Source organism: Labrus mixtus, chromosome 11 (assembly GCF_963584025.1).
Source record: "Labrus mixtus chromosome 11, fLabMix1.1, whole genome shotgun sequence".
Lineage (NCBI taxonomy): Eukaryota > Metazoa > Chordata > Actinopteri > Labriformes > Labridae > Labrus > Labrus mixtus.
Window position 1 is genome coordinate 527,819 of NC_083622.1, and position 16,309 is coordinate 544,127.

Sequence of the window (16,309 nt, forward strand, 5' to 3'; positions counted from 1 at the left end):
CGCTCACTCTCAAAGAAAGTTTAATAAATTCAAATTAAAGCAGGAACGATGAATAACTCCCTAAACTCAGTCAGGGTGCAAACATGCCCAAAAAGTTTTGTTTTTAAACCATTTGCTTTCCTGTTCTTTTCAGAGCTATGTTGTCTGCAAGGCGTTAGCTTCAGTTTGCTTACAGTTATTTTATTATTAAAGGTCACATATCCTCCTCCTCTTCTTCTTCAGTTTAAATAAGTCTCAGAGCTCCTCAAAACATGTGTGTGAAGTTTCTTGTTCTAAATCCACTCTGATCCTGTATTTGATCATGTCTATAAACCCCTCTATTTCAGCCCTGCTCAGAACAGGCTGTTTCTGTGTCTGTACCTTTAAATATGTAAATGAGCTGTGTCTGACCACACCCCCTCTCTGGAAGGGCTTGGGTGTACTCGGTCTTTCTCGCTCCATGTCCTATTGTTTACGGTGAGAAGGCAGACTCAGAGGGCAGAACAAACACCTAGCTGTGGGAGTGTCACCCACCTGGGGGAGGGGCTACTGCCCTTTGTGATGTCATGAAGGGAAAATCGCCACACATTTTCTGAAAAGTGGAGCAGGCAGAAGACGGAGAGGATGGACTTTTCTCATCATTGGGGGGTTTGTAGACGGACTAGAGACATGTTAGAGTTAGAGGAACATGGAGAAGTGGATTTTATATAATATGTGACTTAGGGGCGCCGGTGGTCTAGTGGTTAGTGCGCACACCCCTTGTACAGAGGCTTATGTCTGTGTATCAGGCAGCCTTGGTTAGCCCTTGGCTCCTTTCCCACATGTAGTGTCCCACTCTCTCTCTCTCCCTGATTTCTGGCTCACAGTCCAGACTCTCAGATAAAGACACAAAAAGCCCCTGACCAAAAGTTCAGATTTCATGAAAGAAACAGTCGGATTAGTGCGTCCAGTCAAAGACGTAATCTGCAGGATTTTAACCTCCTCCGCTATTTAAGCACACAAGTAGAGGAATTTATGATAAAAGATAAGTGGGCTTCAAATTGGATGTTAAAAAGTATCATCCCTGGACTGTAGGGATTAATAGAGGGGTGAAGAGTAGAAATCAATGTTTGTCTTTCCCTCACTAACCCGACCAGAGACCCTCCTCCTCCTGCTGTCTGAGGACTGTGAGAATAAACATGTTCTCCTCTCTCCTGTGGACACAGAGCAGAATACATTCCAGGTATTTCTCATCTACTTCCAATGTTTTTACAGCCACAGCCCGAAGAAGAGAAACTCTTAACAGAACGGTCAGCGGTTTAACGGACGGCCGAACCAACCGCAGCCCAAACATTCAGGCGGTCAGATGGTGGATTGAAGGTGACGGCAATTTTTCAGCCAGCAGCTAAATGTGATAGATAAACAAACTGAGTCAGCGGCGTTTAAACCTCAGCAGAGAAATAGTTGAGGGGAGACAGTTAGGATGGACGAGCCTGTTTCAAAGAGATCTATTATTCTCCCTTTGACCATTAATGAGTCTGGTACACCTGTTGATCAGCTCATAAACCTCCTTATTGATCTGATACTGGGCTCAGTAAAATCAGTGAAGCGCTTCACTTCAGCTTCTGTCTCTTTAAGGCCCGCCTCCCCACCTGCCCACTCTCCTCTGATTGGCCAGCTCTGAAATTTGAGTGAGCTTCCAGGTGGGCGTGTCCTACGACTTTGCTCTGTGCTTTACTCTGATACGTCGGCAGAACCTAACGTCCGGTTTTGGCCCAAAAAATGTTGCAGAAGTTTAGATCGTAACATTATTTGTACGTATTTAAATATGGACGACTAACAACTTACATTGGCAAAGATTTTTCTCACTTAATGTTTTTTTTTTTTCTTCGTTTGATAAAATGTCTCAAACTTGAATGTGTTTTAAAATTGCATTTATTTGCAAACGCAGGTCAAAGACATATTTGACACAGAGGGTTAATACTCTGACCACGAGAGGCGTGTTCAGACACTGGAACTGTGAATTTCAGATATGAAAAAGAGGTCGAGGGGCGGTCCAGACATAATACCATCAAGATTGTTGGGCTTCCTGCACAGGGTGAAGAGGTAGTTCAAATTTAACACGAGTCGGTTATAGGTGCAGTGACTGTAAAAGCAAGTTAACATTAAAGTGTCTGAAAAGAAAAGCCGTCTCTGTGAGTCAGGTGTGCAGCTGAGATTTCTGAGACTGTCAACTAGATCAGGTCTGAAATAAAGCGTAGCACTAAGAAATAGGCCAAAGACATATTTTTGTAATTAGATGGAAAAGCAGACAATGAAGTGTTTTCTATGCTAAATTTGAATCGGAGAATTCTGGCTTTGTTTTTTTTTAAACTCAAACTGATAAAACGATTGTCCAAAAAGTTATCCACTAATTTGCATGAATGACGCTCTTAAAATGATTTCATTATAGTTACCTTTGATCAGGCGAAGAGCAGAAGAAGAAAAACTGTTCCTCCTGTCTGATCTGTCATCCTCCTCCATTCAGCTCCTTTAAGCTCCACACAGACAATAAGCCGGTCATTGACTCAGTTAGCAGTTAGCATTAGCTTAAATACAGGTAAAACTTGAGAACCGACTGTTGTTTCTGTGCAGACGTCCTGCATACGTTTTCACTCCTTTGTTAACCAAATGTAAACAAAACCAGCATCTCTGCCCTGCTCTCCAGCCACTGTCCCTTTCAGCAAACGCCCCGTCCTCTTCAGCTTCACTCAGTTTTCTAACTGAAGAGTGACGACTGGAGAGAGCTTTGTGAGTAGAGGTGAGAGGCTGAGAGGATTGTTTCTAATTAAGACGGGCTGCAGATTACACCTCCACCTGCAGGGCCGGACTCCTGCTCCGACCCCTTCAGGATGGGGGGAGGGAAGCTGCAGACTCAATGTGACATGTTGTTTGGGTGTTTTATCCAGCAAATACAACAGTTACTTTAACTGACAGTGTAAGTCCAACAGTGTCTGCAGCGTAGATTAATGAAAACTCCAACTGAAGTTTAGTTCAAATTAGAGTCTGATTGGTAGATACTTTATCGATCCCGAGGGAAATTCAGGCATCAGGAGCAGCTTAGGAAACGCACGACATGAAACATCTGTTACATCCAACAACCCCCCCTGCATCCCCCATGTTTACATGGACAAATATTAAAATTATACACCTGCAAAAAATGTAAATTAAACTCCAAAACTAGGGCTGGGAATCTTTGGGTCTCTCACTCTCTAAGAGTCATGCTGCAAGTGAAAAGCTAAAAATACATCCTATACATTAATATATTAAATTGTATAACAATATAAACCACATGAGTTGGGAGGGTTGCATAATGTAAAACTTTAGATTTTTTCAAACCATACTCCATTTTTTGTTTTTATTCTGTTAGATGCTGCAGATCTTTTCTCCTTTTTCAGTCTGCTGATGTTTTTGTACAACTTGTGAACTTCTCCCACTCAGCTCAAAAAGCTTTGGCATCTGTGTACCAGAGGCACTCAAGCCAAGGTCAAACTGATTTTCCCTTTTCTAACATTACAAATGAGTTGATAACAAACACTGAGCATCTTTTCAAAGCGGGTTTGTTTTCCTGCCCGTCCCTTCAAATTCAGCCTCATTTGACTGCCTATACTCTGCGACAGGCAAAACAGAAACAAACAAACAAACAGGCTCCTCATCACAGTGGACACAAGGCTTCAGTCAAACTGCCTTCCTCTCGTCCTCATTACATCAACCTGCAGCCTTTATCAGAGCTTCCCAGCAGCTCCAGTTATATTCTGGTCAAACTCTATTAACGGGTTTTGGAGTCAGGAGGTTTGGGTGCCAGATCCCTGCAGGGACGCTCATTTTTCTCAAGAGCTGCACTCAGACACTCAACATCAATCTCATATAGAAGAGCCTGAGAGCGAGAGGAGAGCTACACCAGACCAGGACCTGAACTTTAAACCAGGATTTACACACACACACCCACCCACCCACCCACCATGGTTTTATTGCCTTTTATAGACTTTTATGAACTCTGCACACAAGACACAGATGAGGTTTCAACATCCTGACATCAGACTTCAGCCACTCAGTACTCAGCAGTTAATGTCATTTTCAAAACACTTGGTAGTGAAAACCCAGATCTGTATATAAATCAGCCCACCCTGACCAGTTTGAGTCCAATTGAGGTGTAAATGCATGAAGACATCAAAACGAGTGAGAGTGCGTCACTGAGAGAGTGACATTAGTGAAATATTGCATCTTTGCCTTTGCCTCTGACTTTGAATTTTGTTTAGAACTCTCTGATTTCCTGCAAGGACCCGCTTCACTGGGAGGAAATCATGCAGCATGCGGTCCCGCAGCACAAGAGGGGCGGCTTTTTGCCCCATGTGACCCGTAGTGAACAAAGGTGCGCTCCACCGCCTCCAGTCCGACTCTCCAATGCACTGGTGTCAGATGCTATGAAAACAAAGCCAGCTGATTATGCACACTGGTCCGCATCTGGACAGCGAGGGCTACTGCAGGTAGCATGTGGCTAATGACTCTAAGCATGTGGTTAATGACAGGGTGTGGTGGTGGACTCCCCTCAGTGCTTCATCTGTCAAAATGACGGTCAGGTGCTTTCCTCATTCTTCAAAAGAAAATCAGGTGAAGACGTTAAATATTTGGTTTAGGGCGACCTGTGTGCAGACAGAAGCGTCGTACAGTTTGTTAATCCTGACAACAGGAAGCTAAAGTAAACCAGGGCGGTTAGACCGGTTCTGCAGGACTCACACAGACCACATTCTTCACATTACACATTCTCTCTCTCTCCTACTGTGATATGAAATTTAAAAACGCCTTCATCTTCTGGGCTGTGGTCTAAACGAGCGGATAAATGGCTCTCTGACCTCTAACCATAATATCCATAACTCTAATAAAATACAGGAAATACTTTTCTATTGTTATAAATGATTTCCCTTTTCAGAAACCTGTTTTTAAAGTCACTGTGACAAAAGTTAACCATCAGGACGCCACACAGTCACTCCCAAACGACACACTGACACAGCATTTGAGATTCCTGGCTGACGGGAGGAACCAGGTGAGCGGTGAGGGGTGAGCCTGGAGGGTTACACCGACAGCAGCACCCTTTGATCCAACGAGCAGACGTCAGAGCAGACCTGCAGGGCCGCGTGCCAAATTATGTGACAGCAGCTCGTTATTACACACCAAAAGAAAGACACACGCTCGCTCACAGGAAAGGGCGGCGCTTTTCATAATGTACTCTAATCAAAACTTTGATTTGCATCCAATTAAAAGAACCACAAGACAAATACTCAAAGCCAACAGAGAGGAGATTTGTAGAAAGTGAGCGGATGAAATGAGAAGAAGAAGGAGGAGTACAAAAACAAAGTCATCACACATTTCTGAGGGACGTAATCTAATACTGAGAACGCTACCCTCTGCTCCTCCTCATCTTCCAGGTTATCCCCCCTTTCTAAACCCTCACCATGACAACTGTATGTCAAGGAGGACTTCACACCTACTAGGAGCTCGGCGTAAGATTTAATGCTGACATTGGAACTACCTCAGTGGGTGCAACACCTGACATTTTCTGCTGTAAACCGGTGCTGATTAAAACGCAGCTAGGACATGAACATGACTTGATTTAAAGCGGTCATGAGGTGGATGATGATGTAATCCTTTCTTCTCTAATCGGATGATGGCCTCAGAGAGAAACTGGACCGATGGAAAAGCAGGAGAGAACACAACACCACATCATCATTTATATTTCTTTAAAGACAGAGTCAGTAGCTTTCTCCTTCAAAATAAAATACAGACTTCTCCTTCAAAATAAAAGACAGACTTCTCCTAAAGTGAAGCTGCTCCATTGTCTCTTCTGGGCCTCCGTACATGTGTGGTGGTGACTGTGTCTGCAGAGACTCTGTCCTCTGACTGGATTTTACTGTTCTGATTGACTCAGGATGTTTGTGGGCGGAGCTGGTGTGTTTCCTCCAGCCAATGACAGCGCAGCAGGTGAGTTTAGGAGTGGATACTATTCAGTGATTGGACGAGATTCAAACCGTGTGAATATGACGGACGTTGATGTAGCAGCGAAGAAGAGAAAATATAATGAGAGTGAGGAGAAACACCAAGTGGATAAAGCTTGTTCTAAAACGAGGGTGAACCTTGTGTTGTCTTTTACCCGTGGACGTGGAGTTGGTCTACTTCCTGTTGGACAGGAAGGTGACAAACACCGGCGGATAGCTTGTGCTAGCGTGTGTTAGCTAGCAGTGTAGCTACAAGCAGTAAACGTACACACTACGTCCTGCAGGGGGCGGGGCTTCTGGAGGAGGAGGGGCCCAGTTTGAATGTTGTGTTTACAAACTGTAACGACCATTTCTACTGACTCCTATCACAAGAAAACAATCTGACGTAAACATGACGTCATGCAGAGACTTAAAGGTTTAATAAATGACTGCAGAGAGAGGAAGTCTGTCATGAGTAGAGTTAAAGGAGTTTTATTCATGAATGAAACTTCTGATAAACAACAGTCTCATCACACTGTCTTTAAATGTAATAACATTACACACAGATGAAACTGTTCTCAGGGTGGAAATGCCTCGTGTGCGTTAGGGGAAACTCCTCAGACGCTGTAATAACGGGTTTAAGAAGAGCAGACGCAGTTCTCTAAAAAAAGCAGTGGCACAACAAATAGCAGCGCTGTGAGGGGAAGTACAAGAAGGAGTAATAGTAGTCTGAATAACAGTCACGCCTGTCTGCTCGTCAACAGTCTAATGAAGTCGTTTTATTAGATTAACTTTATGTGCATAGCTTCTAAGTTTAAGGAATCTATTCTTAGTTTGAATAGCAGGATGAGGAAGTTTTCATCGTGAACCTAGCTGCTGTAAAAGTGAATCAGACTGCATCGTATCAGAACAAAGGAGCAGAAAGCAAAGAGTGTTCAGTTACTGTTTGAATGAAACATAGCTTTATGTCGACGAAGCTCAACTAGTTCTCAGTATGGCTCATTTGAACCTTGTGAACGGGTGAAATGTTTAGTTGCACTACTGTAGCATCTGTGACAAAGACAGGAACATATTTTCTTCATCCCCAGGAGGATATTTGCAAATGTAAAGCAGGACTCAAACTTTTGCACGAACGACTAGTGCAAACAAACAGTTTGAAAACGAGGATGTTAGGATGTAAGCTGGGATGTAAACTTTGCAAAAGGAGTCTCAAAACGATCACAAAGTACAAAACTAAGTGATGGAGGCGTGGAGCATGAGGCGGTGCAGCCTGACTGTCAGCTCAAACCCTTTGAGCAACACACTTCTAGTGTTGTGTTGTCACTTCTTCTTCTTCTACTGTCTAAAGCACTGCATGATTGTGGAACAGTCAGAGAGGAATGTCAGCTCACACTGTAGGACTGAATCGTTTACATCATGATTTATGTGCTCACACTGTTCGACCTGAGAGCTCACACTGTACTCAGTTAAATCAGGACGGAGCGTTCACAAATTGTCAATTAAAAAAAACTCCCACAGTCGGGGTGGATTTCAGTCTCATATGGACACCGGCAAACAAATGTTACTTTCCTGGTTTTAAGTTTTATGCATATTGCACGTAAACATTTTATCCAGATTTCAGAAACCATAATAAGCCCTTAACCCAGTTGTGAGAAACTTGATTTTGCTACCTGGAGAACTCAGATTAACTCGGGGATACTGTGGCATGTTTACGCCTTACCCCGGTTTCTGACAGCTGCCAACTATCTTCACCTGCGCAGCTTCAACCAAGCGACGTATCAGCAAGACAAACATGGCGGCTGCAACGGGAGCATCTTACTTCTGGAGCTCTCTTCTCCCGTTGTTGAAAAGAGGAGGATACTGTGCTAAACCCGCAGTTAGCAACGGTGGGCTAATTTCTCTTAGATTTCTAAAGTGCGGAAAAATAAACATCTCAGACGTCTGCACAAATAAGACGCAGTAACAGATTTTTATCATGTTTCAGGGATTTGAATTATCAGATTTCTCTGTGTGCATGTAGACGCCATATCCTGAATATGACCAGAACCAGGAGAAGACCGGGATGCTCAAGTCCATGTTAACACACTCAGTGTCTCTTACAAACAGGCAGAGAGCAGAGGAGGGGACTCGGTCTAAACTGCACAAAAGAAACTGGCAATGTTTGTCTTGTGCAATATAGAAAGTGTGCATTTTTATGCAATAACTCGTATCTAGATGGACTTCAGTGTTCGTTGTTGCTGTGGTATGGAAACAGGTAGTGAGTCAGCAGGTCCCAGTTCAGTCAAAAGAACAGAGGAACCTTCACAGCATCTTTTGAGAAGTCTGAACCAGAGGTCAAAAAGCTACAGCAGCACTTGTATGCTGATGAGCATGTGGCTTAAACCAGAAAGGGTTCTGCTCCCCCCCCACCCCCCCACCCCCCCCACACACACACACACACACACTACAACCCCTTAATTGATTAATACAAATGTGAACTTCTTCCTTTTCTTAAATAGAATAAAGTTTAGTGGAAGGGTCCAGAAGGATTGCAGGGCAGCACTGAGCGGATGCTGCCAAACAGACTAACAGGCTGCTGTGGAGAACATTCATCAGCCTGAGCCGACACACCGGGGAGCAGCCGAGTGTGAGAGAGAAACTGAGAGGATGCTGCTCCGCACAAATAGGTTATCGTCTGTTAAACTCCAGCACCTTTACACACCCACACACCCACACACACACACACCCACACACACACACACACACACACATCTGTCCTCCTACTCTTTGGCAGGCACACAACAAGAGCAAACACACCACACTGGGCCTGGCACTCAGTCTCAGGATTAAATGACAGTTTTTCATGTGATTCACATCCTGAACAGATCCTGGTTTATGGTCTTGGTATTATTCCGGATAAGCTGCTTATAGGTGTCTTTGTGTCCCACGCTGCATGAAGAGTAAACCTCGCGTTAGCTTTGATAAACAGAAGCAATAAAAACCTACAATTATCTTCTTCACACTGAACTCTGCAGACTCTCTCAGCGCTGACTCACACACACATCACACACTCATATTATAATAATCATCATCATCCGGAGTCCTCTCACTGTCGTTAGCTCGTTACACAACACTCGCAGACTCCTCCTGCTAATGGCTCTGACCTCCGCGGTGATAAAGAGAGACGTTCATCTTCAGAGGTTATTAAATGGATTCATGCATGAATTATTTAGCACGCTGAATGTCAAAATAATAAAAACAGAAGCACATAGAAAGCTAAGTCATGAATCAAAGTGTTGTTAGCATACACAACAAACAGATATTAAGTTTCACATTAATTATGTATCTGTAGCACTTTGAGCTGCACGATATGTTTACTGTTAGAACAATAAATAAGGACGATATAAACAGATACTGTAGTCGACTGATCTGTTGATGTTCAGTACCAACATGGTGCCACTCAGTGTTTGTAGAATTTAGACGGCGTGAAAGAGTAGGCGACTTTGGGGTGCCTAAGGCCCCGTGTCCACTTAACCTTTTTATGTCCAATAGTTTTCAATGACTTTGTTTACATGCACATCATTTTTCTTATTAAGGTCCATATTCTGAAAAAAATGTTTACATGCTCCGCAGAGTGCTGAGCTACTGGAATATTCCCGTTTACATGTTAATCAGCATATTCTGAAGAAACCATAGTAGCAGTAGTGTCATCTAGGGGCGTTTTTTTCACACGCACTGTATTGGCATTTCCACTAAATAGTCCAAGATGCTTTTGCTCTATACTGTGTAATATTCTTATTCTCCATCAAAGTGTGACTGGAACACTCGTTCTCATTCACCTCCTCAGCCGTGGCCGACGAGAACGCGAGGAAATGGTAAATGGAGCTCTACGCGTTACGCCATGGATACCAACCAGAGCCCCGCGGAGACTCACAGCCAGTGGTGGGAGCGAGTAGTAGAAGTAGAAGTAGAAGTAGTAGAAGTAAATTTGTCTCCTCCTCGCCCCTAAAGTGAACATGCACAGAAGTAAACAAATCCTTGAAGTAGCATATTCCGACTAACACGTTTACATGACCCAATATTCAGGTTGATACAGGCATGTGTCAGGGGTCTTATTCTGGTTTTTAATAATAATCGGAAAATAAGCTTAATGAGGTTATGACAATTGGAATAAGGTGTTTACATGACTCATACGCAATCAGAATATTGTCATTATTCCGGTTAATACAGGAATATGGTGTGCATGTAAACGTAGTCGGTGAGGAAAGAGCGTCCGCAGAAGCAGAGGGCCGCCCGGAGAAAAACAGCAGCGACCAGCGTCTTTTTTAAGAGCGTCTGACTTTTTTGTGCAGCCGCTCCGAACGCTTCGTGTTCAAAATCTTTCAACTTTTCAGAAAGGCGCTCTTTTCCAAACGAGAAAGCTCCTACGCATCGTGTCTTGTATCCACATCCTCCTCGCTCCGTGTCTGCTGGGGTAAAAAACGATCTCATAAAACATTCAGTAAAAAGTAACGGAGCAGTGTCGCTCACACAGCGGCCGTTAACAGACTGTTGTCATGGAGACGGGACGGACGTGCAGGACTTTTTTTTTCTCTGCGCACAAACGCTTCATGCTAGCCCTCCTGAGAGCAAACGCTAGGTGGACTCGGGGCCTAAGACTTCTACTTTCGTTGCCATCTAATTAAACCGGTATCGGTATTAGAGCCTGACCGATTAATCAGCATAACAAGTGACTATCTGTGTCAGCTAATTTTAACGCAGATATACGGCAATATAATTGGATTTATTCATCAGTCAAATAGTATTTTATTTGAGTTTCATTGTGTTACACTATGAGTTCTCTGTCTCCAGCAGAGGGCGCTACATGGATTACAACAAGCATCATTTGTCGCTGACAATGTGCACATAACTGCTGTGACGTCTAATCCATATCGGTCTGTTTGTCATGAACAGGACGGTCTGCTCTAGTTAAACAGAAGAGCTGCTCCCTGAAAGATCCAATGAGCAGAACCCGTCTGAGAGCGCACTTGGATGATGTTTTACAACAACATGATTACAAAGCCTTAAGAAAAGTCCCAGAATCTCCCCTTGAGGAGCGATAACAAAGAGTATTATTGTAGAGAGGAGCTGAGTCGTCTCACATGCTCGCTGGGTAAACATCACGTCTGGGTGGTCAGCCGGTGTGAGACCTGACGGGAATCTGTTCCTCTTCCTCATGACTTCCAACATGAACACGGCTTCAGAAAACAGGACGCAGGTCTTTGAGAGAGAAACAGCTCCTTTCTTTCCCGCCGTATTAAAAAGGTTAAAGATGATGAAGTGAGTTAAGCTTTGAGATATTTTAAATCTACAGCGGAGAGAATGAACACTTCAGTTCTTCCTCTTTGATGACTTTAAGACATCTCAGAGTTATCCCTTCAGGGAGATCATCGGACAGATTTACAGTCCCTGTTAAGGCTGATTTTTAAATCAAAGTGGGACCTCATCAGGTACGCTCTTCACCTCTCACAGCTGACGTCTTTATATACAGGTCAGCTCCGTCTTTTCTTTAAATCAAACGCTGAGCTCCTCCTCACCCTCTCTCTAAGGCTGAGCCAACCTTTGGAGGAAACTCATTTGATAGTGAAAAGAAAACAGGAGGGGATTTCAGAAAACATGATTACTACAATCCACTTAGCAGACGCTATTATCCATCAGAGAGGAAGTACAACACGAGCAAGGATCTAGAAAAAAAGCAAACAATGTCAGTAAGTGCAAACGATCAGCGATCTGTCGAGGCTTATGCAAGGCAAGATCGGCATAAAAAAAGGCACTAGATTCTACAGGATATGGACCGAATGGACTGAATATGTCAAACCTATAAGACCTGATTTTATTTGACTTATTGGAGTTCATTTTTTTCATTTTCTTTCATCCGTTAACCTGCTCTGTATTTCATTTTCTTATTCTTTCTCTACCCCTTTAAGGTGAAAGCTTCCTGTGTTCTTCATTTATTATTTAAATGTCACATTACTTGAATATGAAAAAATCTTTGGAAGAGCTAAATTGTTAAATATACTGCGAGCATCGTACCCCCCCTCTTTCTGCTAAGAAAGTACTCCAAAGTTTGAAAGTTTGAGGGAGGAGTCTTGCAATTATTTTACTATTATGTGTAACTACTAATGTGTGAAGAATGCTTTTCCTAAATAAAAAATAGATCTAAAAAAATAAAGAAATGGCACACTGCTTAGTACGCCACAGGGGGCGCCACACACAAATACACAAAACAAAAGTTTGATGTGATCAAGTTTAATGCACAGAAAAAAACTGCACATGGAGGATTTCATAAACAGCAGATAGTCTAACTCCCTGAGTGTGTCTGCAGGGAGCTGAGAGAATGTTCTGGGTGTTTCAGGCCGACAGTCTGAACAAACTGAAGCTGCTGCGTTCGACCACTGACACCAGCACGAGACGGAAATCTGGGACGGCTATTCTGTGGTCGCGTTCTCTCAACGAGTCCTGTGGTTGTGATCTCACTTCACCTTCTGCCGTCTTTGGATCGTGTTTCTAATCTGCATGTCTGCAGAAGCTCTTCCACCTTAAAATGTCAATATTTGATGGACCTGCGGAGCTTCAGGGATTTTATTCCAGCGCCTTCAGTGATGCACAGTTTGTTGTACCGGCAGCTCGGTCTCTTCAGGGGGTTAACCGTTTCTGTTTAAATTCACCTCCAGCCTGATTCAATACCAAACAGGATATGCTAAACTCTAAAAAGGTAAATAAATCTCTTGTTGTATATTTAGTTTTCTCCGAGCTGTTGGAAGCAACAAACGACAGGCAGCACATCGTTTTCAGCTTCACTCTCTGAATGAACTCACGATGGTGGAGAGCTGTAGATCATTTAGGTCCCTTCAGTTCAGTTAATAATTAACTTCACCAGATTGAAAGGATTGCCTGGTTAACGTGCCCTCTGCGAGCTGACGAGCGTGTAAAACAACACACAGACCCACTAAACTGCAGGGTCACAGCAGGTCCACAGTCCAGCTTTTTTTCCCATTCTGGGAATCTTTCCAAGAGTAAAAGTCAGTGGGTCACTCCTGTTCCACATGGCTGATTCATATTCTGATCAATATTTTAAATCTCCCTCCGCTTAGTTAGAGTCTATTGACGTTTTCAGGCTAAAGAGATCTGCAGCGTGCCGGTCCAACTATTTTAAGAACCTGGATCAGGCTCTGTGATTTTAACTTAAGTGTGTTGCTCTTGGTTGCTGAATAAATGTGACTGATACTAAACTTTATAGGATCATTATCAGCGCCTAAACGTCTTAATCTGACATCACTTTTTTTTTTTTTAAATCAGCTACTTGTTGGCAGGATACCAGACGTCTACCCTGAAGTGGACTTGAGCAGGTCACACCTCCATATTCACTGATGGTAGAGGCTGCTGAGTAAAGAGTCCATCAGTATTAACTCATCCATTCACACACATTCACACACTGATGGTAGAGGCTGCTGAGTGAAGAGTCCATCAGTATTAACTCATCCATTCATACACATTCACACACTGATGGTAGAGGCCGCTGAGTAAAGAGTCCATCAGTATTAACTCATCCATTCACACACTGATGGTAGAGGCTGCTGAGTAAAGAGTCCATCAGTATTAACTCATCCATTCACACACTGATGGTAGAGGCTGCTGAGTAAAGAGTCCATCAGTATTAACTCATCCATTCATACACATTCACACACTGATGGTAGAGGCCGCTGAGTAAAGAGTCCATCAGTATTAACTCATCCATTCACACACTGATGGTAGAGGCTGCTGAGTAAAGAGTCCATCAGTATTAACTCATCCATTCACACACATTCACACACTGATGGTAGAGGCTGCTGAGTAAAGAGTCCATCAGTATTAACTCATCCATTCATACACATTCACACGCTGATGGTAGAGGCCGCTGAGTAAAGAGTCCATCAGTATTAACTCATCCATTCACACACTGATGGTAGAGGCTGCTGAGTAAAGAGTCCATCAGTATTAACTCATCCATTCATACACATCCACACACTGATGGTAGAGGCTGCTGTGTAAAGAGTCCATCAGTATTAACTCATCCATTCATACGCATTCACACACTGATGGTAGAGGCCGCTGTGTAAAGAGTCCGTCAGTATTAACTCATCCATTCATACACATTCACACACTGATGGTAGAGGCTGCTGTGTAAAGAGACCATCAGTATTAACTCATCCATTCACACACATTCACACACTGATGGTAGAGGCTGCTGAGTAAAGAGTCCATCAGTATTAACTCATCCATTCATACACATTCACACACTGATGGTAGAGGCTGCTGTGTAAAGAGTCCATCAGTATTAACTCATCCATTCATACACATTCACACACTGATGGTAGAGGCTGCTGAGTAAAGAGTCCATCAGTATTAACTCATCCATTCATACACATTCACACACTGATGGTAGAGGCTGCTGTGTAAAGAGTCCATCAGTATTAACTCATCCATTCATACACATTCACACACTGATGGTAGAGGCTGCTGTGTAAAGAGTCCATCAGTATTAACTCATCCATTCACACACTGATGGTAGAGGCCGCTGAGTAAAGAGTCCATCAGTATTAACTCATCCATTCACACACATTCACACACTGATGGTAGAGGCCGCTGGGTAAAGAGTCCATCAGTATTAACTCATCCATTCACACTCTGATGGTAGAGGCCGCTGAGTAAAGAGTCCATCAGTATTAACTCATCCATTCACACACTGATGGTAGAGGCCGCTGAGTAAAGAGTCCATCAGTATTAACTCATCCATTCATACACATTCACACACTGATGGTAGAGGCCGCTGAGTAAAGAGTCCATCAGTATTAACTCATCCATTCATACACATTCACACACTGATGGTAGAGGCCGCTGAGTAAAGAGTCCATCAGTATTAACTCATCCATTCATACACCGCTAAAGAAGCAGTGGGAGCAACTTGCCCAAGGGGGGTCACCAATACAATTTGTGTAATCTAGACAAACGATCAGGCTCTAATATTGGTTGAGTTCCTGTTTTTAGTGACCAAATATCACAATCTAACTCTTTCTGTCTAAACGTTTCTGTACCAGAACGTTGCCGATGCTTTTGCGCAATTTCGACTACAGAGCCCGGCCGATTAAACGGTCAGCCGATAATATCAGCAAATCAAGTAATTACCATCTCGGCTAATTTTAATTTTATTGCAGATATGCGCCGACATTTGTAGATTTATTCACCCAGTCAAACAGCATTTAATTTGAGTATCGTTGTTTTAAACTAGCAGTTCTCTGTCACCAGCAGAGGGCGCTACATGGATCATAACAAACATCATCACTCTGCAGAGCGTCGAGCGGTGACACACCAGGGATAAAACTACATCTATCTTTACACATCTAACAAAGAGATCGGCCCCAAAAACTGGATATCAGTCACATCTGATTTGGACAGTCAGAGTTTGTCTGCAGGTTTTGATTGTCTCGTGAAACACATGAAGTTGTGTCTCTCTCACACACACACACACACACACACACACACACACACACACACACACACACACACACAGAGAAGACACACACACACACACACACACACACACACACACAGAGAAGACACACACACACACACACAGACACACACACACACACAGAGAAGACACACACACACACACACACACACACACACACACACACAGAGAAGACACACACACACACACACACACACACACACACACAGACACACACACAGAGAAGACACACACACACACACACACACACACACACACACACACACACACACACACACACACACACACACACACTTTACGCTCATGTTAGCCTCGGTTAGCTTCTCAGCTAGCTCCACCCGGCTAGCTAACAGCTTCGATAAAACACAACACGGACGAGCAGCGGAACATTAAACCTCCTCCCTCCTCAGCTGCTCTGCTGTCCACGCCTCGTCCTCATGTCAACACCCAGCAGAGACACCCACGGACACTCCAGCTAACATTAGCGTCCCCCCCCCGGTGACAGCAGCAGGCTAACAGCGGGGTCACAGAGCTCCAGTCCGGGAGGTAAACTCACCAAACACACCCCGCTGCCTGCATCACATCGCGGGGGTCGAACCCCATAAGCTTCCCCGATTAAATAAAACCTGTTTCTGTGTAAATCAGAGACATATTCAGACTCTAAGAGCAACAACAGGAAGAGTGAGTGACTGTTAAACTTACCAACAGCTCCCGTTTCTTCAGCATCTTCCGTGAAATCCCACCGCGGAGCGTTTTCCTCTGACAGAACAAAGTCCACCATGACAGGCTCACTGACGACACCGCGATCAAC

The 16,309-nt window shown here is 43.7% G+C and overlaps 1 protein-coding gene across 2 annotated transcripts in view; it reads right to left on the bottom strand.

The window, feature by feature from the left end:
- Positions 1–16,309, bottom strand: part of atp2c1 (ATPase secretory pathway Ca2+ transporting 1) — a 60,900-nt gene extending 44,591 nt beyond the window's left edge. Inside the window, exons 1-2 of one of the 2 annotated variants that reach the window (XM_061049503.1) lie at positions 16,201–16,247; positions 2,415–2,495 (exon numbers count right to left, since the gene is read on the bottom strand). Coding sequence is in view for 1 of the 2 variants with exons in the window: in XM_061049502.1 (XP_060905485.1) it covers positions 16,201–16,224 (24 nt within the window). In the remaining variant the exon portion in view is untranslated. Of the gene's footprint in view, positions 1–2,414; positions 2,496–16,200 lie in introns of both variants that reach the window. The other variant, XM_061049502.1, reaches the window with a different exon arrangement.